We start from the raw sequence: 27,865 nt of genomic DNA on the forward strand, positions 1-27,865 counted from the left end.
AAAAAACTCCTTGTACACATAAAGTCTATATTCATTTCCATTACTGTATATATGTGGTCAAAAAACATAAATCTGATAAAAACTACTGCGTTTACCGGCATGCCCTGTAAATGTACGTAAATGCTTTTACTGATGCTGTAGATTGATTTCATAAATTATGTAGCTTCAACAAAATGAAATATACTGTCTGAATAAAAACCCATGAAGGCACACAAACATGCTTGAATCTTTAAAAGTCCAGATTACAATGCTCTACCAATGAGCTGATAAAAGTTATTTTATCTAGTGCTTTTGGCGCAAGCTCAATTCCACTGGAGGGGTTTCTTTTCCCATTGAGAGAAGAATTTGTCGATGTAATTGAAAGATAAGTGTTACATTTTTGGGGTGCTCAAGTGAAAAGCTTCATGTTTTATTCATGTACATTTACAAAATAATAAGCACAGAACAATTTGCATATTTGCTTTTAGCATAGTGTCGTGTACCATTTTTGATCTGGCATTTATTTGGAATGTGACGTGTACATATTTTGCAATCCATTCAGATGCAGCTTAATTCCTACAGCTGTGAAATGTCAAGTATGAACCTTGGACTTTTTGGGGGAGATTTCCAACTCGGTCATTGCGAGGAAGCAAGTCAGAATAGTATGAAAATCATAGCAGTGAAACAGCATTTGATTTACCAACACGTTAGGTCAAGAAGACAACCACAATAAGGAGCAGTGCATCATGATGACATTTTTGTTTAAAAAAAACAAAACAAAACAAAAACAACATGAGAAAACCCCCTCCTCAGTTGCCATCCCTGATATGTTTAGATGTTTTGTTTTTGTTTTCTTGACAATACCTTGTAACACAGAAGAAGGCAACAGTTCTGTGTTACCCAAACAAAGTTTACCACCACGACCGTCACCTAAAGTGAAAATTCGAACAGAGTGGCTCAGATATTCAGCAGCCAAAATGTCGACCCAATTGAGCTCAGCCATATTTCGTGGAACAAATACCGTATTTTAAACTTCATCTTCATATTTTTAAACAGTATTTCCTTGACTGGTACTCGTAAGAGGGAGCACATAACTCCTACTCTGGCATCCCTTCACTGGCTCCCCATTCATTTTAGAGTTATTTTCAAGATCCTCTTATTTGTTTTCAAATCTCTGAATAATCTCGCGCCACCTTACCTCTCTGAGCTCATCCGCCCCTACACACCTGCCCGGCGCCTCAGGTCTGTGGACCAGACTTTATTAGAAGTACCAAGAACTAAACTGAGGCTCAGAGGGGATCGAGCCTTTTCTGTTGCTGGTCCCTCTCTCTGGAATGACCTCCCACTAAACATTCGGCAAGCCTCCTCGCTGCCCATCTTCAAAACCCTCCTCAAAACTCACTTGTATTCTTTGGCATTCGACTCAGCATGACTTAGATTTGTTCTTGGTTTTACTGTTTGGTGCTTTCTACCGCCTTTATTACCGATTTGTCTTACTGTTTATTGTGCATGTTAAATTGCTCCATGTACAGCACTTTGTATGCAGCGATGGCTGTTTGAAAGTGCTCTATAAATACTGTTGACTTGACTTGACTTGACTTGGTTACCGGTATTTTTTTCAATACTCTTGTGAAGAGGTACAGCATCTCAAGCTACCTGAGAACAAAGTAAGGACTTAAAAATCATCTGAAAACTAATCATCTAAAAAATAATAATAATAATAATCTTTGGCTTTTGAATCAGCATGAGACTTGATTTTAGTTTGACTGTTTTTGTGCTTTTTACTGTCTTTGTTATTCATTTATTGTTTTATCGTTTGTTGTTGTATGACTTATTGTTGCTCTTTGTACAGCACTTTGTATACAGCGGTGGCTGTTATAAAGTGCTCTATAAATACAGTGGAGTAAAGTATCTTGGGTGCGTTCAGAATTACGCTCAGAGAGTGTACTGACTCACTCCGACCATTCAGAAAATGTGGAGGGTCAAGGCAACAGTGATGCCAGTAGTGATCTCGGCACTGGGGGCAGTAAACCCTCAACTGGGTGGATGGCTCCAGCAGATACCACGAAAAACATCCGACATCTCCATGGAGGAGAAGGCAATCCTGGGAACAGTTAAGAAGCAGCACAGAACCCTTAAACTGGCCTCTGGTAGAGCACATATGCTTGAAGAAGAGACTGCCCAGGTCGGTGAGGAGGTGTGTGTGTGTATGTGCGTGTGTGTGTCTGTGTGTGTGTGTGTGCGTGTGTGTGTGTGTGTGTGTGTGTGTGTAAAGTCATGTGTAACACTGTTTTGTGTCCACTACGTTGTTGTGATTATTAAAGTAGCACTATCAATTCCAAATGCATTGGGGTTTTTTTTCACTTTGATGATCACATTTTGTTGGGTATTCAATTAAAAGATGGATATTCTTGTTGAACTCCGGAGACATTTGAAACTTTCAAGATGAAGGGCTTAGCGTACTAAAGATGAAACATAAGACATCCTTGAACTATGTATTCATCTGCCTCCATCCTATTCACAATCCAAGGCTTGGGGACTTGCCTCACACAAGGATTCCTAATTATTCAGATGCATAAGTCAAAATTTTCAAGAATTTCAAGCTTAGATCACAGACTCAGTTCGGCTTGTCATCACTTCAACAAGAGTGAGTCATAGATCGACGGATGCTTCTGCTTCAGTCGTCATGCTTTTGAATAAAGGGACGATGCTGCTTTGGACGGTGGCATTCAAAAACTTGGCTTGCTGGTTTCCAGGTGAATTTTTAGTTCAATGTTGAACAGGATAACACAACACAAGTGTTTGGCAGAATAAGAAAAATCAGAGGCTATGTTATGTGTTTGGTCATCTGGGAAGCCAGAAAATTGACACAAAACGAAAACCAAGCTTTGAAGTCTACTGAATAGAGTGGGACCCCTTATATGTTACACACACTTCAAAAACTGAAATGTCATCTTGTGTCATCGGATATGTCAGCAGTATCTTACCATGACGTCACAAGACCTCATAAACTACATCAAAGTGGGCACCGTGTGCATTTTGCTTTTTGATAGCCTTTTTTGGGTGTTTGCGACGGGCTGTAATGATGGTGTCACCTGAAACACACATTCTTCTTCAATTGCAATTGAACAAATTGTAAGTCAAGCTGGGTTACGAATACCTCACGGTATGTTTGATACCACTGTACCTAAAATTGTATAGTATTACTTACGGGCACGTACTATTCTCAGAAAAATCCTTGCACACAACAACTTGGATAGAAATACTGGCAGGTGTAGAAGCCCACTCTTGTTTTAGTTTAAAAAAGGATGTTTGACACTGAGAGTGTGACTCCTCTTTGCTGTGACATGGCTAAATCACTGTCTGCTCTTTTGTCTCCAGGGGCTCACCTTGCTTTGGACATACTGAAGCTCGAAGCAATTCAGACGCCCATCAAATCTCAGTGTGACTCACTGTTCATGCACACATCCAAGGGAGAGGGGCCAATGAGTATTTAGCTGGGTGAACTCTCTGTGAACTTTCTGCTGAAAATTAGTCTCTGCTTTTTTTTAATAATGCAGTGCATATAAATATCACCTCGTATGCATTGCGGTACAAACTAGTCATTCTTTAATGGAAAAAATGTCTCGTTGTTCAGTTTATTGTCCCAATATGTCTTTAGGCAGCTGCACGTGAACCCACTATCAATGTCTCTAAACTATGAAGATGGATCTACGAGACTTCTCTGTTCTGGAACATTGATGATGCGTGCAGAGGCAAAATGTGCATCGCAAATCATCACAAAAACATCAGTGTACCTTGGGAATCTTCCTCCTGTCAAATCCTCTCTTTAGAACAAATTATATTGCCATACCTGCAATCTTAACCACTGTAATACTAGTTGGTTGAGCACAACACAACACTGTGACCGAGCGGTACATCAGCCGTGAAGTTCTGAAGTCAGGGTTTCAAATCCAGCCTGGGATAGGCTTCAGTTTAACCCTGACAAGTGCTACAGAAAATGAACAGATGGATCTATTGTACTCTCATCCACAGTTACAGTCAATTCACTACAGTGAATAATCCAACTCAAGTCAGCCCTTTGTCCATCGATAGAAACCTCAATCTGCTCGAGGTTGTGGTCCCTTGTGTATACAGAATCATATCTTCCAACATCACTGACAGTCACACTTGTATAAATATCTCCACCACAATCCTTTCCCAGCAGCCCATCGACATTATCTCAGAAATGGATGGGGCAATTAGTCATCATCCACATTGTTTTGTTGGGCTCACACAGTCAAACTGATTCAATAAATTATTTCAATAATGGGCTTCGAATCATAGATGCAGTTTTTTCTTGTTGTCTTTTCAAAGTAAAATATACTTGATGAAATTTCTTGTGTGTATATAGAAAGACAGACAAGACAAAAAACTTTGTTGAGTCACATTTATTTGAAATTATGACTCTGATAAATGACTAAAGTCAGACATGTCATGGCATCTCTAAGTATAACGAACTCAGTGAGCACAATAGGTCATGGGCAAAACGCATACTGACATCAGCAATGGAAATGCTTGCAATAGATCATCGCCTATTTCATCAATGAATCACAACAAGCCAACGAATGTTTCCAATCAAAGATGTCCAGAGAAAAAGCATCTAGACATTATGAAGTTATTAGGAGATGGATTATGCTAACCATCTCATGCATGTGTTGTTTTTTTTTTTTTTTTTGGGGGGGGCTAGATTCTTTTTCATCTTATTCATTCAATTACACAAAGAAATGGTTTGCCACTGGATGCGCAAAACAACAAAAAAAAAGGTTTAGATTCCATTCACTGTATGAATATTACTTCACAACTGTGAACTCATACAGCTGTTCTCTCACGGTGAGGTCAAAGAAGGCAGATATTAATTGGCCCGATGGGGGTTAGGGGGGAAGAGAGAGAGAGAGAGAGAGAGAGAGAGAGAGAGAGAGAGAGAGAGATGCATTACTTAGTGCTTGGTTTAAACGCAGCCCATTTGGAATATGTAAATTCCTTGGGCAGAGAAAAGAAAATGCAGCAAGAGAATGTAAGGAGTTAAGAAGGGAGAGGTGGAGGAAGAGGAGGAGGGGAATAGCATGACCAAGTGAGTGAGCAATCAAAGCGGGGGGGGAGAGAGAGAGAGAGAGAGAGAGAGAGAGCCCTCCGAATTGTGAGTGGCTTACGACACTCAGTGAACAGTCTGTGTTTCTGCATGCACTGTCAGTGTACCGGTCTGCTGCGAGGGATTGCGCGCTCCTTTGCCTTCCATATTTACCGCCCCTGCTTGCCTACCAGCACTAACCTTCAGCACCCTCTTCCAGTCGGCTGAAAAATCACTCGGAGAACACGAGAGAGAGTGAAACCTGCGTGCCGCGAGGAATGCAAGAGGCACTGATGCGATTTTTTTTTTTTTTTTTTGGAATCAAGATGAACAACTGACATGGAATATTGTCACATAAGAATACCGTGAACTGATTTCACCTCTTTATTTGATTTGATTATTTATTTTTCTCACCAGCATCGACCACTGAAAGCATGATTAACCGCTGGGACGGATTTAAACCGTACAAGTTAACGATTGCTTCCAGAGATGGGCGATAATAAATATCCTTGCAGACCTGCTGAAACTTAAGCAAGTCGGGGAGGAGAAAAGAAAAAAAAAGCTATTTCAAACAATGTACTCTTCTCCTCATGATCATTGCAGCAGAGGACTGCAGAGAAGCTGAGGAGACTGAGCTGAGGCACGCAGACTGGGGAACTTGCGCTTTCTACCATCTCCCCACTTGGATTCCTTCTCTTTCTGTCTCTTTCACTTGAGGAGAACTAAGACATTGTAAGCCTGCCAAGGATCTGGTGTCCACTGAAAGGAGAGCGGGGAGGGGGTGATGGTGAATTTGTATCACAGTGGGGTCCTTTTTAGATCCACACATAATTAGTGTCGGGGCACAAAGCGAGACGCTGAATGGAGATTGTCAGCTCTTGGATAGGGGTGAGTAGGAATCTTTTCAGATAAGATCAATCCATGAGGACATATTTTTTTCATCTCTCCTCTCCACCCACCGTTTGATCTATACCATAAACGAAGAGACTTTATCTTTTGCATTTCGGACAAGGATTTTCTTAGCGGACTGAATGAAAAAAAAACCAAATCCTGTGTTAAGCTAAAATACATACAAGAGGGCAGGGGGAGGGGGAAAGCAAACGAAAAAAAAAAGTCAAATATGATGCGCGACATATGATGTGATAGGTGGACAAACAATATCCAGAGTGAATGGACATTTGCTTGGTCAAATCCCTGGATATTTATGCTGATGGATTTCCTTTTAATTGGACTGTATTTAAAGTGGCCGGTGAAGAAGCCCCCTGGGTTGATCCTGTGTTCATTGAGCATTTTTTTAAGACTGGTTCCCATGGTGGAGGGGGTTTGTCCGAGGCTGTGTCGCTGCGACAGCAAGCTGCTGTACTGCGAGGGCTTGAACCTCACAGACATTCCCCAAAATCTGAGCAGCGCCATGGGCTTGTCCATGAGAGAGAACAACTTGACTGAGCTGCGTGAAGGCCAACTGGCTGGCCTGTTACAGCTCACCTGGCTCTACCTTGACCACAACAACATTGACATTGTGGAGGAGGCGGCATTTGACAAGCTAAGACGAGTCAAGGAATTAGACCTGAGCAGCAACCGAATTGAGAGTCTGCCAAATGGTACCTTTAGGCCCCTTCCAAACTTGCGCATCTTGGACGTCTCGTACAACAGGCTGCAGGCCCTCGAGCCCGACTTGTTTCATGGCCTTAGAAAGCTCACCAATCTGCATTTGCGCTACAACACTCTCAAATTTGTGCCAGTGCGGATTTTTCAAGACTGCCGGAGCATGCAGTTTCTCGACTTGGGATACAACCAACTGCAGAGTCTGGCACGGAACTCCTTCGCTGGACTCTTCAAGTTGACAGAGTTGCATCTTGAGCACAACGAGCTGGTGAAAGTCAACCTCGCCCATTTCCCTCGCCTGATCTCTTTGCGTACCCTATATATGCACAATAACCGCGCAACTATTGTTGTCAACACCCTGGAATGGACATGGCATTTCTTGGATAAGATTGACTTATCTGCCAATGAAATCGAATACATTGAGCCACATGTTTTTGAGAGTGCACCCAACCTCAAGGTATTGATGCTCGACTCCAATCGGCTGACTTCCGTGGATCAGCGCATCTTGGACTCGTGGTCCTCCCTGAGCAGCATTACCCTGGGAGGGAACGACTGGGAGTGCAGCCGCAATGTTTGTGCCTTGGCCTCGTGGCTGAGTGCCTTTCGAGGCCAACGTGACAATTCACTGCTGTGTTCAAGCCCAGACACGGCACAAGGTGAGGATGTCTTGGATGCTGTCTACGCGTTTCAGCTCTGCGAAGATCCCCCACTGGAAGTTACCTCAGCGGGGCTGTACGCCTCCACAAGGGACCTGGTCCAAGGAGGCTCCGTGCTCCTTGGCCCATTTACCGCCAACCCTTATGATGGTGAGGACGGTGCAGTGGTCACCAGTTCTTTCACCGTCACAGTGGGACATGACGACCTGGAGAGTACCATGCAGATCCACAAGGTTGTGACTGGCACGATGGCACTCATCTTTTCCTTCCTCATCATTGTGCTCATGTTGTACGTGTCGTGGAAGTGCTTTCCAGCCGGAATAAGGCAACTGAGGCAGTGCTTCAGCAGTCAGCGTCGTAAACAGAAGCAGAAGCAAAACATGCAGCAGATGGCTACAATTTCCACACCGGAGTACTACGTTGACTATAAGCCCAACCATATTGAGGGAGCTTTGGTTATCATAAACGAATACGGCTCCTGTACTTGCCAACAGCAGCCTTCTCGGGAATGTGAGGTGTGACCCGGGTTGACCATACGTTGCCACCCTCATTGACGATCGGCTATGTTTTTTTGGGACACACTGGAACAGAAGGATTCGATGTATATTTTGGCCAAATTTTACGCAGCTTCTCACTGTGATATGGAATGAGTTTGCTTCATGCAGCCCATCATTTTGCTGTGGATTTCCTGCTGTTTCTTTACTGATTTGAGGCTCCAAGGCAAAATGGGCTTCTGACTTTGGGAACTGTCCATATTATAGCAACACTGAGAGGAATACATTAGAAGCTGTGCACACTTTTTTGTTTTTCCCATGACTGATGGATATTTTAGCTTTAATGTGTCTTTCTACTACAGGACATGCAGTTCAGCTGTGGACACACGCACACACACGCGCACGCACACACACACACACACGCACACACACACACACACACACACACACACACCACACACACACACACACACACACACGTATGAAATAAAAACATTTGTATTATGGCAAACAATATTTGACAAGGATTTAACACATAAAAAACATATTTAAGTTGGATTAAAAATGTAAAGAGACAACTGTGTAAAAATGTTAAAAGAAGTGCAACTGTGGATAAAACTGAACAAGATATTTCTTTTGTAAATGCAAAAAAAAAAAGTTCAAATAAATGACTTGCTATTCACAGTGAAATCATTTGTATGTGAGACACTTACGAGACAGGATGGATGACAACTGCGCTTGGCGAGTCATACCTCTGCAATCCTTTGACCAAAAAAAAAAAAAACTGCAAAACTAGCTCACCAACTAGATATGTAAAGGGCAGAGAGATATTTTCATCTGAAATGTAATGTCTGTGATCTACATTTGACTCAGTCTATTTTTAAGTCACATGTGTGTTGCTTTATGATTCACTGTGTTGGTTCACGAGCAGTGGCGTTTGACTGTCTTTTGCTTTAAAATAACTTGATCAGGTGATTACATTTTGATCAGTTGGCACACATTTATGTGATATTATCTGTGTACCATCAAAGTAAAACAAGCAAAATGTCAAACATATAAAATCTGTCACTCATTGCTTCTTATTTTTTGGGGGGCTTTTACCGGTGGTGTCACTGAATCAAGCAGAGAGAGGGCGACTAACATCTAACGCAGACTTATTTAGAATCAAAATGCATATTTGAATCACTAAAATTGAATAATCCACCAGGGGGACTTGAACATAAAAGAATCTGTGTTTTCATATAAAATGTTTGTTGTACACATTTTGATGTGTATATACATATATACAGTAGGTACAGTATATACAGTATATATATACTTTTTTTGTGTCGTGTACAGATGTTGTGTTTCCTCTGTTTTTTGACACAAGCTGCTGTATTTTGTGGGAGGAGGTGGCGACTGTAAGACGGAGATGGAGGATCGCAATGGCTGCAGAAAGAGGGAACAGACTGCTCTCTAGTGTGCATATATTCAGAGTGTCGATGCCTTTTCTACACTAGATTCTGACTCTCAGCTCCCACGGCAGCGGAATCATAATGACTTTGCAATGAATTTTGTGGAGGAAAAAAAATGCAGCATCATTTTGTGTTATTTTATATCAATTAAGAATATGTTTACAAAGTGTTATTCAGCAGGAATAAAACAAACCAACCAACAAACAACGAAACAACGAGTTTCTCAGAATTCACTCAAGACAAAAAAAGGTGACGTTTTGGATAAACAGGGCCAATGGGGATAAAAACAACAATCCACATGCTTGAAACGTTTGTAATATTTTGCCGGGTTTCACGAAATTTTTTTATATACTGTACATTATTTGAAGGTTGGCTGTTACGCTTGTCCTTCAGTAAAATGGTGAAATTACAAATATTTCAAGATGCACACAATGATTTGCAACTAAAAGGAAGTCTACTTTCAAACACGATGTCCATTTGCTTTGTATGAAGGTACATGGTCATGCCTCTGTAGATATGACTGAAGGAAAACATATTTTGAATCAGCATATCTAATACTTCATAAACCATTCCAAGTTTTCAACCAACATCAATCCCAACTAATGTTGAGGGGGTGAACTATTCAACTTTGACGTAATTCATCAGTGAACATGCATTGGGAGAGGGAGACGGGGGAATAATGGTTATTAGTTGCCATGTGAGATTTATGATCCTGTTCTTATTTGATCCATTTGAAGACTCAACACGGCTGTTAATCATAAGCTGATACCCTGCAAATGCAAAGCGCTGCATGCAGAATGGGGTACAAGGATGAAGAACTAGATTCAAATTATTCTCTCATTATCATTTCTGTCAAGTAATTTTGTCCTTAGCTGTCCTTCAAGGCATGTCACAGTCTGTTCGACATGCAACAGATGAAGCTTAACAGTGTGAAGTTTCATTCATTTGAATATTGGATGGTGTCTGGCATTCAGGCCAATATAGGCACCACCATTGATTTCTGTTCACTTTTTTTTTTCTTAAATAAGCGACAAGAACGGAAGGTCATTGAGAAGAACTGAATATTTTAAAAGCTTGGAGCGCAAAGGGCGGACATTCAACCACTTTTAACTTCTCTACATTCCTGCTCACCTTTACCTTCTCCTTCCCTTTTGCCCTGTCTCGCACTCTTTCTCTCTGACAATCGTAACTGCAAATAAAGGGGTGGGGGGTGGGGGGGGGGGGGACACAACAACGGCGGGGGGGGGGGGGGGCACAACAACGCATTTAACCAACAATAGATCATATCTCTGTCTGAACCAAGCCTGGAGTGAACTTTCTCAGAGGAGGAATACCTATTGGCAAACTAGATTAATGATACTAAATGAACATCAACAGAGTCGGATTTTAAATGCAATACCCAACATTATATGTAATATAATGTAGTCAAGACACTGGAGGATTGTAAAACAATTGATTGTCTTGTAATGTGTGACTTTTTAAACCTCACAATGTTGCATTCTATTGACACTCGGGGCAAGTGAATGTGGGACTTCGTTTCAGGAAAGGGTTGGTGACTTGCTTAAGGGTATCTATCACACCAACACCTAGTTGCAATTTGCCACAAAGGGACTCATACTGCAACCGTTTGGTTCGAAAGACGAGCAGCTGTCGCCCCGCCATAACATGGTGTTCTGATTTGACTGTCTGACATGACACATTCTGCTTTTTTTTCACCATTCGGTGTTATGAGCCCAGCTGCTTGCCAGCTGCATGACATACAATACATGCCCATTTTTAGCTCTTCGTGTGCACAACCGAGCACGTGCACACGCAATATGCACTCAGATGCAAAATAGATCAAGACATAGTGTGATGTAGGTCAATAATGTTGGCCATTTACAATGGTATGCAACCACTGATACAAAGAGTAAAGGTCACAGCAATCCAAACATGAAACGTGGTGAAGCGCACAAAGAGGAACATTCTGTTGAATGTGAACATTAGGTAAAAAGGTCAATCATTACATTTCAAGGACCGTAAACAATACAAATAGTTACAAGCTGAAATAGATGCAGTTAAGTCTGTCTAAGCATGTAAATTTGCCCATGAGTTGTGCTGAAAATGAAGCATGACAGCATGAAACAACGTGGTCTCAGAACTACAGTATTTGGTCTGCAGGTCTAAAAAGAGCAAAATAAGAGTCACCATAGTACCATAAGTATCAACTCTTTCAACATAATGCACCCCCACAATCATTTTAATTGAAAGACATTTTAAACTGCTCAGAAAAATATCCACAATGGGGCTTGAAATACCGAGTAGCTGCCGGAATTGTTGGTCCAGCCAGCACTTCAACCAGCCTCTAAACACAGACTTGCATCTCATATTTTGACAGCTAGAACCTCCGACCAGTCATGAGTGTTTAACGAGCTGGAAGGACAACGGCTTTGTGCCATAGCGTGTGCGCTTATGACAAAACATCACTCCATAGACAGACCTTTCAAAAAAATGGCTTGCAGCAAGCACCTTGACACAAAAACCAAATCCTTGAAAAAACAAATTAACCTAGCTTCCTGTGAGAGGTATTGATTGAGCAACATTCTGCCGTGTCATTGGGGGCGAGGGCTGTGCTGCATAATAAACATTTAACACCCCCTCATAACTAGATGCAGAGCTAAATCACGGGTGGCATGTACTGCAGCAGGCTGCAAGGAGATGGTGATGACGAATGGCAATGCGTTGGCGGCTTTGCACTGCTTCTTTTATAACAGGTGGGTTATAATCAGGATCGCCACACGAATAATGAACGCCACTGTCTTCAAACCTAAAACCCTTGTCGGACCAGTTTTCTCATTGCACAATCCCCGATGAATGTCACCTTTTTCACCATGATATTACGACATGAAAAGTCAAGGAGAGCCATTTGTTTGCATGCTATGGATTCATTCAAAGAAGTAACCACAGGAAAACTACATTTCAAACATTGATGGGATCGTGTTATTTTCAGTAGTATCCACATCTGTGCGTATTGCATTTCTCATACAAGACCCCCCCCCCCCGCCCCCACCCCGCGTATCCAAGGACCAAACTGTCAGGATATTTATCGAAACGGACACAGGTCCAAGAGGGCACTTCAAATGACATTCATTACTTTGGCTAATTCTGCGGGCAGTCTACAGCGACCACCTCATTTACATGCATTATTGCTTCCACTGAATAAATAATAATGGCAGAGGAATCATTTTTCTAACCAACATATGGCACAGTAGGTAGACCTGTGGCTGTGGGGGCAAGCTTGGAACCTGAATACTCATTACACTGACTAAGACGAAGCTAATAGCACTGCAAATTAATGGTCATTGTTATTGTTATTATCATCATCATCATCATCGTGGTCATTATTATATATGAGGTGTTTTGTTTTCGATTTACTAAGTCTACGTCCATTTTTGCTAATGCTTTGGCACAGACTTAAAATAAAACACCAGGGTCAGTCAGTCAGATAATACGTGGCAACAGCTGGGGCTACATCTGGGACTCCATTTAACCAGTCTATTAGCACATGTGGGTCAGTTCCTAATATTCAGAGTATTACCGAGGCTGAACTAAAAAGCTTTACCCAGGACTGAACTGAGGATTTTTTTTTTCCAATTGTTATCATCCGTACATACAAATCTAACTTGTTTTGATAAGTTGTATTCATAGTTGCCCCGCTGCTAATTTAAGCATGAGTGGGGTTTTTTTTGTTGTTTATATGCCCCAAATTATTAATATGTTGGCCAGATTTTCTGTTGTTGTTTTTTTTTTTAAAGAGGTGTTAATTCACAACTTTCGTTGTTTTTCCACATTTTGGAAAATATTTATATCCCTGAGCTTACCAAGAATCATGGTGATTTCTAGCACATTTGAGCGCATGCTCATTCATGATTAATTAACTTATATGGAACTTTTGTCAAAATGTAAAAATAAACAAAAGCCCCACACCTAAGAATTCCCACTTTCTCGTGTCTTTCTTGTGTTGCCATTATAAGAATTGAAGGGAATAGTATCATCAGCTTGTATTGGGAGGAGATTTACATGTATTTAAATGTTTATATGAAAGTATTTAAATGTTTATATGAAATGTCCTACTTTTGTGTTGTGTCAGGCTAAGAAGAAATCATCACTATTTACTTATTTATTTAGTCAGCAAGAATCGACACAGCAGGGTAATTGCCATGGTGGGCAAATGCACAACCTTTTAAAAAGCTATAGAGGCATCTTTTTCAAATGAACATTCAATAGTCAACGTATTATAAATGCATAAGTCCTCATTTTACAACACTTTAACACATAATAAAAATACTCTCAAAAGCCTTTGCCCACAAGGCAGCTATCAGCCCTTCTGAATCACCATTTTGCTAAATGAATCACCATGACAACTGCATCATGCAGCCCTATTTGCAACCACATCGCCTCATACAAACCGAATCGCAGAGATGCTTTGATTATATATTTCAAAGGCAGCAGAGCAAAACTGTAGGGCCTCCGTTTTGAGCAAAAAGTTAACACAGGTTAAAGGAAATAAAAAGAGACAGCATTTATCATTTCCTGTTTATCTGATCAGTGTCAGGGTGAATAAATGCTTTTCTCCCCACTCCCTGCTGCCTCTCTCCTCCCAGTCTGAGAGCAGATTGGCATCTCGAGCAGCAAATGAGATTGGCTGCATAAACGGGACTGCTCCATTCTCCGAGTGTCAATTGCATGGAAACTGTGTTTACTTAAATTTAAAAACAAAACAAAACAAAGACAAAAAAACTGCACTGAAATGCATCCTGGGTGCAATACGTGCAGAATCAGTGCTTTTTGGTCAGGATTCACACTGGGGTGTTTATGTAGCAGTTGAGTAACATGAAAATAAAATAGATGCAAAAGATGCACTTACCTGTCATTGATGAGACAGTGATCCAGAATGAATGTAAAGAGAGAGAGAGAGAGAGAATGAGAGAAAATGCTTACTATTAATACAGTATTCTACCGTTGATGCATTGATGGAATCAAACAAAACATTTATCATCTACCAAAACATATCATTGAATGAAAAAAAAAATCATCCGATACATGCAAATATGAGAACAAACAGGTGCAGCACTGAAAATAAGAGTGAAACCAAAGCAAACCCGACAGGTTGAAGTGCAGAGGAAATGAGTTCATCCATACTGTACACGTATTGTGTGCACATAAATACAATACAGTATCTGAACCATCGAACCTCCTCCTGCAGTAGAGCGAGGGTATAATCACACATGCAGGGAACCATACAGTGGCAGGAACTGTAAGAAAATCATCTTGAAGGAAATGAAAACAGATACACATCACACAGCTGTTTTGAAACAGCCAGCACAATTCAGGTAAGGCTCTTCCTAACAATGGTTGTATGACTTGCAGGTGGCTGGGTCGCATGAAAGCAAAGGTAAAGGTTTGTGGGTTGGAAGATGGGAGCTCAGTGAGACTAATAGACACAGAAAGTATGCACGAAACAATTCTACACTAAACCCAAGAAAACAATATCTTATTGCAAACACACACACACACACATGCTCATTGGTGAATCTTGATGGGGGTATTGCCATGGCTTGGACTTTCATGGCTGGTTCTGTCACGCGCTCACTTGTCTTTCTTGAGGATGTAACTCATGATGCTAGCAGCGGAATGATTTATGAAGTCTACAAAACCATTTTGTCGGGCAATTTATATTCCGGTGTGTGTGTGTGTGTGTGTGTGTGTGTGTGTGTGTGTGTGTGTGTGTGTGTGTGTGTGTGTGTATAATAAAATTCCTCGTCTCACCCCCCCTCGGGTGGTGTCCGTCCCTCATTCAGCTCGGGTCCTCTACCAGAGGCCAGGAAGCTTGAGGGTTCTGCGCAGTATCCTTGCTGTTCCCAGCACTGCACATTTCTGGACTGAGATGTCCGATGTTGTTCCCGGGATCTGTTGCAACCACTCATCTAGTTTGGGGGTCACTGCCCCGAGTGCTCCGACCACCACAGGCACGACTGTCACCTTTACCTTCCAGGCTCTCTCCATCTCCTCTCTGAGCCCTTGGTATTTCTCGAGTTTCTTGTGTTCCTTCTTTCTGATGTTCCCATCACTTGCGACCGCTACATCCACTACAACGGCTTTCCTCTGCCCTTTATCTATGATCACGATATCTGGTTGGTTCGCCATTACCATCTTGTCAGTCTGGATCTGGAAGTCCCACAGGATCTTCGCTCTGTCATTCTCCACCACCTTCGGAGGTGTTTCCCATTTTGACCTTGGGGTTTCCAGTCCATACTCCGCACAGATGTTTCGGTAGACTATGCCAGCCACCTGGTTATGGCGTTCCATGTAGGCTTTCCCTGCCAGCATCTTACACCCTGCAGTTATGTGTTGGATCGTCTCAGGTGCCTCTTTGCACAACCTACACCTTGGGTCTTGTCTGGTGTGGTATATCTGGGCCTCAATGGCTCTGGTGCTCAGGGCCTGCTCCTGAGCAGCCAGGATGAGTGCCCCTGTGCTGTCCTTCAGGCCAGCCCTCTCTAGCCACTGATAGGACTTCTTGAGATCGGCCACTTCAGTTATGGTCCGGTGGTACATCCCGTGTAGGGGCTTGTCCACCCATGATGGTCCCTCTTCCAGCGAAGCACAGAAGGGCATTGGTAGAGATACCAGAGGAGCCAAACATCAGCTCCTGGTTGACAGAACAGTCGCACAAGACTGCAGGTCCCGACGTACCAACCTGTGCACAGCCTGGATTGATTACAAGAAAGCCTATGACTCGATGCCACATACATGGATCACTGAATGCTTGGAGTTGTATAAGGTGAACAGGACCCTAAGAGCCTTCGTTGCGAACTCGATGAGGATGTGGAAAACCACACTTGAAGCCAATGGCAAGCCACTTACCCAAGTGTTCATCAAATGTGCCATATACCAAGGTGATGCACTTCCCCACTGCTGTTCTGCATAGGACTGAACCCCCTAAGCCAAGTAATCACCAAGACAGGCTATGGATACCGCCTCAGAAATGGAGCTACGATCAGTCACCTCCTCTACATGGATGACATAAAGCTGTATGCTAAGAGCGAAAGGGACATAGACTCCCTGATCCACACAACCGGGATCTACGGCAGCGACATCGGGATGTCATTCGGGCTTAAGAAATGTAGTCGGATGGTGACTAAGAGAGGAAAGGTAGTCCGCACTGAAGGGCTCTCACTCCCTGAAGGAACAATAGCAGACATTGAGGACAGCTACAAGTACCTCGGTATACCACAAGCCAATGGCAACCTGGAACTGGCAACAAGGAAAGCGGCTACGGCCAAATACCTCCAGCGAGTGAGGCAAGTCCTAAGAAGCCAGCTCAATGGCAAGAATAAGACCCGGGCAATAAACAGCTATGCCCTGCCAGTGATCAGATACCCTGCAGGAATAATAAGGTGGCCAAAGGAAGAGATTCAGACCACGGACATTAAGACCCGAAAGCTCCTAACCATGCATGGAGGGTTCCATCCCAAATCCAGCACCCTGAGACTGTACGCAAGCCGAAAGGAAGGAGGCCGGGGACTAGTGAGTGTAAGAGCCACTGTCCAGGATGAAACATTCAAGTTCCACGAATACATCAAGGAGAAGGCTCCAACGGATGACGTACTCAGAGAATGTCTCAGACAATGGGGAACAGAAGATGAGGCGCTGGAAGAGGGACCATCATGGGAGGACAAGCCCCTATACGGGATGTACCACCGGACCATAACTGAAGTGGCCGATCTCAAGAAGTCCTATCAGTGGCTAGAGAGGGCTGGCCTGAAGGACAGCACAGAGGCACTCATCCTGGCTGCTCAGGAGCAGGCCCTGAGCACCAGACCCATTGAGGCCCAGATATACCACACCAGACAAGACCCAAGGTGTAGGTTGTGCAAAGAGGCACCTGAGACGATCCAACACATAACTGCAGGGTGTAAGATGCTGGCAGGGAAAGCCTACATGGAACGCCATAACCAGGTGGCTGGCATAGTCTACCGAAACATCTGTGCGGAGTATGGACTGGAAACCCCAAGGTCAAAATGGGAAACACCTCCGAAGGTGGTGGAGAATGACAGAGCGAAGATCCTGTGGGACCTCCAGATCCAGACTGACAAGATGGTAATGGCGAACCAACCAGATATCGTGATCATAGATAAAGGGCAGACGAAAGAGGTTGTAGTGGATGTAGCGGTCCCAAGTGATGGGAACATCAGAAAGAAGGAACACGAGAAACTCGAGAAATACCAAGGGCTCAGAGAGGAGATGGAGAGAGCCTGGAAGGTAAAGGTGACAGTCGTGCCTGTGGTGGTCGGAGCACTCGGGGCAGTGACCCCCAAACTAGATGAGTGGTTGCAACAGATCCCGGGAACAACATCGGACATCTCAGTCCAGAAATGTGCAGTGCTGGGAACAGCAAGGATACTGCGCAGAACCCTCAAGCTTCCTGGCCTCTGGTAGAGGACCCGAGCTGAATGAGGGATGGACACCACCCGAGGGGTGAGATGAGGATTTTTTTTTTTTAATATACACTGTATATATATTTTTTTCCTGATTAGATGGGGTACGATATAATTCAAGCATGTAATGATTTTAAATGTAACAATTCAATGTCATTCCGATTCAATTTGATGTTATACGGCCGTGTCTTATGCATGCAACAACATGCGAAAGCTGTTGGAGCCACATTGAGAACGTCAAGTCACTCACGAGTATGTTATTGACTGTTTGGAATCAATCAAGTGGATGTGCTCTTTATGTTGAAACATCACATCTTGTTTATTAGACCTTCATTTCAATAGGTTAAACTACACAAGTTGATTAGCAACACAGAACAAAATGACTATTTTCCAGGCATGTAAAAAGAAAGAGGATTAAAGTGTCTACACAGATCTGCCTCATTCTGACCCATCATAATCCATTAAGTGTCAACTTCAGCAGCAGTAATTCAATCAATCTCATAATAGAAATGGTTGTGCGGAGCCCCCGCTGTGGGGCTTACTGATAGTGTGCTAAGAATGACAAGGTACATTAAAATGTTCTGGAGCATGCAATCCCCCCCACTCCCTCCCTCTCAAAAAAAAAAAGAAAAAAAAAACATTGGTTGCGGTCTGCATGCACCAAGGACATGCAACAGTAAGGTCAAGATCAAACATCGGTGGAATACTGAATAGGTTGTGGAAATTCCGGGAACCCGCTCATCCTCTCATTTCTAAAGGTAAAATGTCTCTGGATAGGCAAAAAGTAGAATACACCTTTGGAAAAGTTCTACAAGCGGCATACTGAAAAAGGGCACCACAATAGAAAATGTGACAGTAAAAATGTGCATGTCAAACTAGATTACTGGATATATTTTATTTCACAATAAGATGACTGCTAAGTACAAGAGCCCTTTCCTCTAATCTAAACCAACCAACAGCAGAAAACAATACACTCATCAAAATTGGATTTTATGGATTTCTCCTTTAATCCAGTGCATGTAATTTGGTTTTGGGATTCAGAGGGTGACATCTTAAAAATTTGCAATGGATCAAAAGAGCAGGAACCCATGAGAAATCAGAATATGGAGCAAGAATTGGGTGTTGAAAAGCCACGTCGGAGAGGAGACGAGGCCCCAAACTGATTTGGGCATATGCGTTTAGAAACACCCATTAAATGGGTTACTAACATATTCCTCCCTTATTGAATGATTTAATTTTAAACACATCTCTTTGAAGTCCCAGGTTATTACCATTGGGTTGAATTAAATCTTGGGCCAAACTATGTTTGCCAATGAAACACAGGTCGGCTAATATAAAGGGGTATGTGTTCACCTCTGTGCATTGCATCGTGATAAAAACAAAATTGGCTTGGCACTTGCTGTGATGGCGGCATCAAATACATACTCCTGGAGTGTGACAAAAATAAACGTTTGCATACTTTGAAGGCGCGCTCAGAATCGTTGGACGCTGATGAAAAGTAAAGACATTTGGGATGGATCAAAATAAATAGTAAAACAAAAATAAAATAAGCCATCAGAGTATCTATCTATCTATCTATCTATCTGATTTTCATTTCTGGCATAGTTGAAGACGATTAGATTTAGTTTTATTTGCTTCTTTTTTTAATTGTGATGGATAACAAATTGCAGTGTTGTTCTTCTCAGTCTTGTGCAAACCCAAATGAGAAGAGACAAACACCTATCAGATACATGGATACCTGAATTTCCTAGCAGACGCCAACAATCCTGCTCAACATGCAAATGACAACTGGTTTTCCTAATCATTTATTGGAAGTGCATTTTTAACAGTAGTGTTTAAGGATAATGTCTTTTTTATTTTATTTTATAATCAAATTGTCCCTAGGTGGGATTGTGATCACGAACGGGTTGTTTGTCTTGCTTTGCCCTGGGATTGGCTGGCAACGAGTACACGGTGTACCTTACTTACGGCATAACTGATCAAGACTTTTGCCTTGCATATAATCACTCCATCTCTGAATAGTAAAAATGTGTCAATTTCATTCCATTACTCATATACCCATTGAGCAAAATGTATTTAAAGCACTGCATTTAATCTTACATGGTCTTACATGGTATGTGCATACCACTGCATGTGCCAGTAGTCCAAACATGCAAATACTGTCGTGCAAGGTGGAAGACAATGCCACACAAAACACAGAGCCTGAGTAACACACAGCGATATACTGCATAGACCATAACTGTTAAAGGTATCAAGTGTCTGCTCCATCACCAGTTCAAAAGCAATATGCTTCAGTGGAATTGCTCAACCTGTGAAAGTAAACAAATTGAAACAGTGCGACTGTCCTACAAACATGTTTCAGTGAAATTAAATCAGAATTAGAGCGTGCACAGTATTACCCTACTCTTACAGTTAAAATCCTATGGATGCCCCCTTCGGGCTAATGTTGTTTTCTCCTCTGTCGAAGGCCTTTGAGACCAGTGTGTGGGAGTGGGAATGAGGATTGTTGTTTTAAAGCTGGCACTAATGAAGCCCAGGGGTACTTTATGACAACGGTAGGATGTTTGATGAGAAGGTATTTGGTCCAGTTAGTGCTCCAAAACTGGCTTACATGTGATTCCAGGCTTGAGAGCTTTTGTTTTGAAGTGTGTAAAGAGAGAATCAGTATGTAAAACTTAGTAAATGGCTCTCCTTGCTGTGCAACTTCCTATTATACTGTGCAAGAGCAAATGTATGGCTGAAAATCAAAATGATTAAAGCGCAACGAAAGCGGACATACTTTTTTCATATTTAGATTTCTTTTTGAAATCTTACTGCACTCCATAGCCCTGAAGTAAAGAATGTGAGAAAGTGGCGTGAGATACTGTTCACTCCTACAACTTGACACGGTATTCCTACAACTCATTAAAGTTTTATTGTTGGCTTCTTGGCAGCATTCAAGACCATGTGGTTATCAAGTTTAAACAGAACGTCCAGGTTTTGCTGATTTCGCTGTTGTGTTCTTTGTTTGTTGATGACAGTCTTTGAAGCTCGTACATTTTGAAGCGCACGCACTGCGTTGCCTCAGAGAGATCACATTTTGCAGCAGCGACCACCAATTTCTTCAGCAAAGATGCAAACAAAATGTCGTCATGGACAACTTCTGGCATTGCAATTGTCACACATGCCGTTGTCAGTGATGCAGTGAGTTTGTGATCGGGTGATCTGTCTCCTCTGGTGGGTTTTTAAACGGAATGCAAGTAACATAGTTCTCCCTGTGCCTGCGTGGGTTTTTCTCCGGGTATCTCAGTTTCCTCCCACATTCCAAAAACATGCATGGCAGGTTAACAAAAAACTCTAAATTGTCCGTAGATGTGATTGTGAGCGTGGATGGTTGTTCGTCTATGTGTGCCGGGTGATTGGCTGGCAACCAGTTCAGGGCATACCCCACCAACTGCCAAAGTCAGCTGGAATGGGCTCCAGTACGCCCACGACTCTCGTGAGGATAAAGCAGTTCAAATAATGGATGGAAGGATGGATGGAAGTACCATATTAATATAAGTGCTTAATATTAGTAACATTCTGAGTATCATCCAAAGGTCTTTGTGGTGTCCTTCAGGGTCCCATGCACTAATATGCATAAATATGCTCTTATTTAAGAATTACATGATAACCTATATTAGTGTTTATGTTCATACTGAACATTAATCAGTTTTAAATATTATTCAAGACAAGCAATTCGTTTTTTGTGTCTGCACAATACAATAACAACCCATGAAACCAAGTTTCCATGTGTTATTTGTTTCGTTATAATCATTGTATGCGGGAGCTAGACAAAACAACAGGGACTGAGAGTTAAAGGTTTGGAGGATAGAGAATGTACAGTGCCAAAATCCAATCGAACCAGATGGTCCCCAGAATGAGGAGCGCCGAGAGCAACCTACCTTCCCCCTTTCACAATTTACAGTGTGCATGGCACTACATCAAACCCCCCACCCTTCAATGGATGCAATGAAGCCATCTTCCACATTGCATTGGTAAAACAATTACATTTTCACTTCCAATTTTAAGGAACCCAGTTAGCTTGAACCTTAAAAGTCATTCCATTTGAATTTGGGGTGGTGGGAGATCTTGAAAAGTCTAAACAAATGTACATCAGGTAAACAAGGAAAATAGTTCATTTTCCAGAATGAAGTAATCAGTGAGAAGAATGTTTCCTTCGCAAGTGCAAGAAACCGTGCACCAACACATTCCACATTCACAGTGAGAGGAGACAAACTTGTTTCCGTCCGCTGTGGAGGAGACACAACCATCAATCAAAAATTATTAGGACATCTCAATTCAAACACATGCAGCACCCAAATTCATTGGAATTCTCACATAGGGAGTTCTGACATAATCATGTTGCATTTGCTTTGCTTTCGCCTGAGTTAACGCTGCTCAGAAAAAAATGCTTTCAGACATTGGAAGTGTGCCGCATTAACAATAATTCAACTTCAAAAATAAGCACTTTGTTTCTAAAGCTCACAACAACAAAACAATGTTATAGTCTCCGCGTCTCAAAATGAAACGAGACTGTTTTTGTCTCACATGAACATTTGGGGGAATTATTGGGTCCATTAAAGAGAAAACAAGAAGAAGTACATTTGACAAATATGCTTTGCTGAGTGAGCACTGGAGTGTTTCGGTCAAGTCCTGCCATAAGGGCCTCAGCAGGGGGTGGGGGCATGGGATATGCTCTCCAGTTATTGTTGTTTGAGAGGCCACTGAGCCTCTTGATCCCTGGGTAATCTCCAGCTATCTGTCTGAGTTATCACCTCTCCTCAAATAGGTCACCCCAGCAGCTTCCACTTTTTAGGCTGAACAACACCCCCCCCCCCACCACACACACACACACACCCTCAACCCCCATACACACACCCAGAAAAATACATAACCAAGAATCACACAAAATCAACCGTGTCCCTGATTTTAATCATGTTAAAATGCACCTAGCGTTACACATTTGGCCAAACCTATAACACCAATACATAGCAGAGTATCTGCTGAATGTATCCTTAAGGGTTTATAATGCGTATAACAAATCAAAATACATTTTTGGGTTACTGCCTTAAGGCATACATTATGGCATACATTTTGATTTAAGTGTACAGGATGTCACGATAGATGGTGGTAATTTCACCCATTAGGTCAGTCACTAAACTGATCCAGGATGTAATTGTTTGCATGGCTGGGGCATAAATACGCCCATTCAATGAAGATGGAATAAGTGACCTACTGAGTATGCCACCTTCTGATGCCCTGGGTTAAATCCCAAATGCAACCATTTGCGGGTAAATTCACATGATTTTGACCTCTGAATAGATGTCACCGAGGATGGCTGAACACTTTGTGTCCCATACTGCTGCACTTTAGATCCAATACATCACTTCCTATTATCTAGTCTCCATCCCGGTCACACTGCAACACTGCGGGCCATTGTCTTGAGGTTTGGTGGAAAACGGGCAGCATCGGTCATGATTAAAAGAACAATTCATCATCTAAACCACTGGCGCTCGACAGCATTTCCAGTATCATCAAAAGGTCTTTGTGGTGCCCTTCCCAGAATCCCATGCTCGCAGTAGACCAGACAACAAAATACTTTTCATGTGTTATCATCGCAGAGGAACGTGTTATCTTCTCTTAACCTCCTTTGTGAAATGGGCAATGCATTGGAACACAGCTTCAATTTGCTAGAATTGTCTGTCGCCACAAATGAGCTCAGAAATATGTATATTTAGCATAATCCTTTAACAGATAATGATAATGGCACACTTATGACTGATTCTGTTTCCTTAGCTGACCTACTTAAGACAAAAACTAGTATCAGCAGAGTAAATTTTGTTGTATCTACTCTGCCCGTTTTTTGTTCAAGCTGTGTTACTTGATTGTCTATGACTGGCTCTACTTGATTAAAAAAAAGAGGAAAAACAAAAGGGATGAATAAACTTGGTCTCATTTTGCTATTTGTGTGGCTTAAAAAAAATACAGACAAGCAAACGCGCGCACAAACAACCATGCACACAGTCGTGCATCGCATTCCAACTTCATTGTAGGTAGGCGGTTGCACTGACCAAAACAATTTATGTTATGTGAACCCCCATCAAACTTTCATGGGCATAATTTGTGTTAGAGATAACAGCTCTTGACAGTCCCACCCACATTTCAAGCCTTGAGGATCTAGAGCAAATGGAAAAGTAAAGCTGCAGGCCTCCTTTTTGCTGCATATGCCTGATATTTGCACCGTCACTTGCAGCAGCGCAGAGGTTTGTGGAAGGACATTTGGGTAGGAAAAACATTTGAACAAGTGCCTCTATTGTTGTTGTTTTTTTAATTATTAGAGCAGTGGCAAATCCAAAAGCTGTGAACTCGGTGAGACATGCAACATGAATGTAATTACAGGTTTGTAATTACTCATGCAGCTTCAAAGTAACAATTACCTACATAAAATCACCAATCACAAGAGACTCGCTGAATGTAATTCATCATGGGACCCATAGTCACAGAGATCCTATGATGTCAGCTTAGTGTTTTTAGTTCTCAGATTTTGGGCAGAGTAGCAAACAGCGTATCATGCACAGTCTAGAATTGCACATCAAGCAGGCAATGTGATACATTCAGTAGATTGAAGGAGAGTCTAGATTTTACCGCGGTTTTAAAGTCACAGTTTCAAAACCATTCAGATTTTCAATCAGCCGTATGCGTTTTTCTTTTTCAGGTTTTTTTTCTTTTTCTTCAGTGCAGGCTTGGTGCAGTCAGTGAGCCTGATGAATTCCCCTTGTTGAAAACGTCGGCTCGTTTGAGAAGATTTCTGGTACAGTACTGGGGATTGGTGGACAAAGAATGTGCAAAGCATGCTGATGAAGAGCAGATGCTTGCTACTGAGGCAATCCTCCCAGTACAACATCACAATTATGAGAGTGCCACCCATCCTCATAACAGCGTAGATAGATGATTATATTACTATACCACTGTCTTGAAATGAACGTTTGCCACCAGCCAAAGGATGTTTTTCATAACACTTATGGAAATAAATATAATACAATTGTATTGAATGGAAGAGAAGGGGTGTGGGTGAAACATCTTTTATCGTATCAAAATCAAGATATGCACATTCAAAGTGTTAACTTTGGAATGAGGACCATATCATTCGCGTGACCTTGCCACGCATGTGTTGCATATAAACCTCAGGTCAGCCACCACATCCTCCTTTCAAGCATGGTGATGATTGACAGTTAAAACCGGCCAATGGTAATCTTGTTGCCGAGGATGAGAGAGGCACACATGCTGAGCAAGTGATTGACACACACAGCGGCTGCTGCCGAGTGAGCACACACACACCCACACACACACACACACACACACACACACACACACAAGAAATGCACTTCTGTGCTCGCTGTCAGGTATAAATGGATGGTACACATATGTTGTGTTTTACAATATTACATCACCATATTTATAATTTCTAAATTACCAGTGGATAAAATAGCAGAGCTTGTTATAAATATGTGTGAGCAGCCCGCGTGCCGCCTCCCCAATGGGAGTGAGCCTCGCCTCAATGTATCCACACTTTCCTCATGATTATCGCCCACATCCTATTTCTGTCGTAACACGCGTTTTCGTTGACTGCCACCCCCTTTTAGTGGATTGATAAAAAGTCCGACAATGCGACATATTGAATGGTGAGGCTCTAAACCTGATCCAGGCTGGCAAGACTAAACTTTTTACACATGGTGGGTGATAATAATTCCAGATTTTTAAGAACTACCAGGCACCGATGTGACCCGATCTTTTGAGACACATCATGCATAAGAAGCGAAGACGTCAAATTTAGTGCCTCTGCGCCTGCTGGCAAGTTCCGGTGAATTAAGCAATATTTAACAAATCTTAAAGACTCCATTTGTGTACAAAATCAAACAAGGCAAAGTGAAGACTGGTTTTGGTTTGCTGTTTTTGTTTCATTTATGTTAAATAAGGTGGGGGGAGGCAAGGATGGAAGAGAAAGTCACATTATCAAATGATTATCATTATCTAAACATCTTCGGAGGACCCTTTGTGAGCAAAAGTGGGGTTGAGACAGATGAAGGCCAATCGGAACTCAAGGCTGTTTTAAGGAAGATTGGGGTTTGATGACAGCATTCGCCTTTCCCTGATGCCACAGGGGAAGTGACTTTATGAACAACACTGATGGAGGGAAGGTTAGTACAGTGGATTTATACCACTGTTGCTAAATAGATGATGGAATTAGCAAATCTGCCTTGTCTTGAAGAATATGCCTTATGTTGTGACTCAACCAATTTGATAGAATCTCTCTAATAGGCAGGAGCCAGATTGTTTCTTCTAACATATCAACATCCGTTGAGAATTCAAGATGATTCAAGTTCTGCGCCTCGCTGCACAAGGTTGGCGGTGGTTTGGCACCGTGCTCCACTTGACTAATTAAAGTCTAAACCGTGCACGTATAATTACAGATGGGAGCTGCCATTCAGCTGGCTCCAGAATGAATGCTGGACTTACAGTCAAGTCAGACATCCACATTTTCTATCAGTGCCGTTATTGAGTCACACTGGGAGCAGGCACGAGACAATGAATGTGTGGCTGTGTCTTAATGAGAAACACACTGAAAGCATAAATAGAGATAAAGCAACACAGACACCGAAGGGGATGAACAAAAAAAGACACCCTATGGTGTATGAATGTGATTTACGGAGCTATATTTAGACCCATAAGCATGGGCCCATGAAAGGTACAGTATGAAATCTCATAGCCTTTCTTACAGGAAGCATGATGCATGGAATGGAATGTTAAAAGCACAAGTCAAAGAATAAAATATCATCACTTTGATCGGCAGCTAATTATAACAAGCTAAGAAGAAAAAAAGAACCACACTATAAGTCCTGCTGAGGAGAAAGAGTTTTAGTCGACCATTTAGCACGTCTGGCCAAATTTCCACACGCTTATTTCACGTCATTGCTGAAAGTAAGCGAGGAGGAGAACACTGCGACGCCTATAGAGTCAAATGAGCAAAGACAGAAACACCTTGTAGAAGCTGAACAATGCCCGATAATCAGCCGAGTGCATGCTAACATCAACATGACTCTTGCAGAACAGAACAGCCCACCCCCACTGTGTGGCTCAGTGACAGAAAGTCATGTCCACAAGCTGTCAACCTTCCACACAAAAGCCCGCGGCAAATACTGACATAATCAGTTAAATGTCTGTGGAGTATATGACTCTTGATGAGCTTCTCCCAGGATATCTTGACTGAGGAGAAACTACTGAACAACGAGGTTAACAGTTCAAAAAGTCCAATCGTCCTTGTTTCCTTTGCCCTGAAGTTTCCCAAACAATCTCAATTTAAGTGCCATTCCAATCACAAAAGTAATATATGTTGTTTTTCAAATGTAATTATGATTTGTGCTGAGCAAAACTACAGTATGTCAAATCTAGTGCCTGACCATTGTTGTTTTTCTCTCCAACTATGCAGATTACAAATGTCCTCAATCAGGGTAATTATTTATGCAGCTACATTATGAGTTACAACCAAATAGTGCGCATGAAAGATCAGCCTGTGTGTGGATGGAAATGCCTGGAGGATTTACAGCATTACATTGCACATGTTTCTCATGCTGCATATCTCCCTCTATAAACGAAATATTATGTAATATAATACGCTCTCTAAACGATTATGTTTCCAACAAACACTAACCAATGTTTGTAACATGTGCAAGTCAATAAAATAGGATCGATTCCCACCCACTACACCCATGACCATTAATTGTCTGGGTGAAAAATGCGCACCGCCGCTGAGCTTGCCCAAACACGAAGGAGACAATGTTATTAAATACCAGATCACATTCCTCACAGCATTCACATCAAACATTTTACCTTAAAATATCAGCCAAATTGATTCACTTTCAATTGTTTTGGAACCAAGTAATTCTTTGGAATTAGTATGCTGTGAAAGTATTTTAACACACGCATTAAGGCCATTTTGAGGGCATAAATAAATCAATGTAACTCTGTAGGGAAGACTGGACCAAATGTGGAGAGCTCTTATGTGCAG

At 42.1% G+C, this 27,865-nt stretch overlaps 2 protein-coding genes across 3 annotated transcripts in view; one reads left to right on the plus strand and one right to left on the minus strand.

Annotated features, from left to right (window-relative positions):
• The window catches only part of ctnna2 (catenin (cadherin-associated protein), alpha 2), a 238,571-nt gene that overhangs the window by 107,828 nt on the left and 102,878 nt on the right, over window positions 1–27,865 (minus strand). The gene's annotated exons all lie outside the window — the stretch shown is intronic.
• lrrtm1 (leucine rich repeat transmembrane neuronal 1) lies at window positions 5,155–8,526 on the plus strand. The gene has a single exon (XM_086120865.1). It carries the CDS (start codon window positions 6,294–6,296, stop codon window positions 7,869–7,871), a length of 1,578 nt encoding a protein of 525 aa, XP_085976991.1. The 5' UTR covers window positions 5,155–6,293; the 3' UTR covers window positions 7,872–8,526.

This window comes from Hippocampus guttulatus, chromosome 9 (assembly GCF_054856545.1).
Source record: "Hippocampus guttulatus isolate MCC_2025c chromosome 9, RoL_Hgut_1.0, whole genome shotgun sequence".
Classification (NCBI taxonomy): Eukaryota; Metazoa; Chordata; class Actinopteri; order Syngnathiformes; family Syngnathidae; genus Hippocampus; species Hippocampus guttulatus.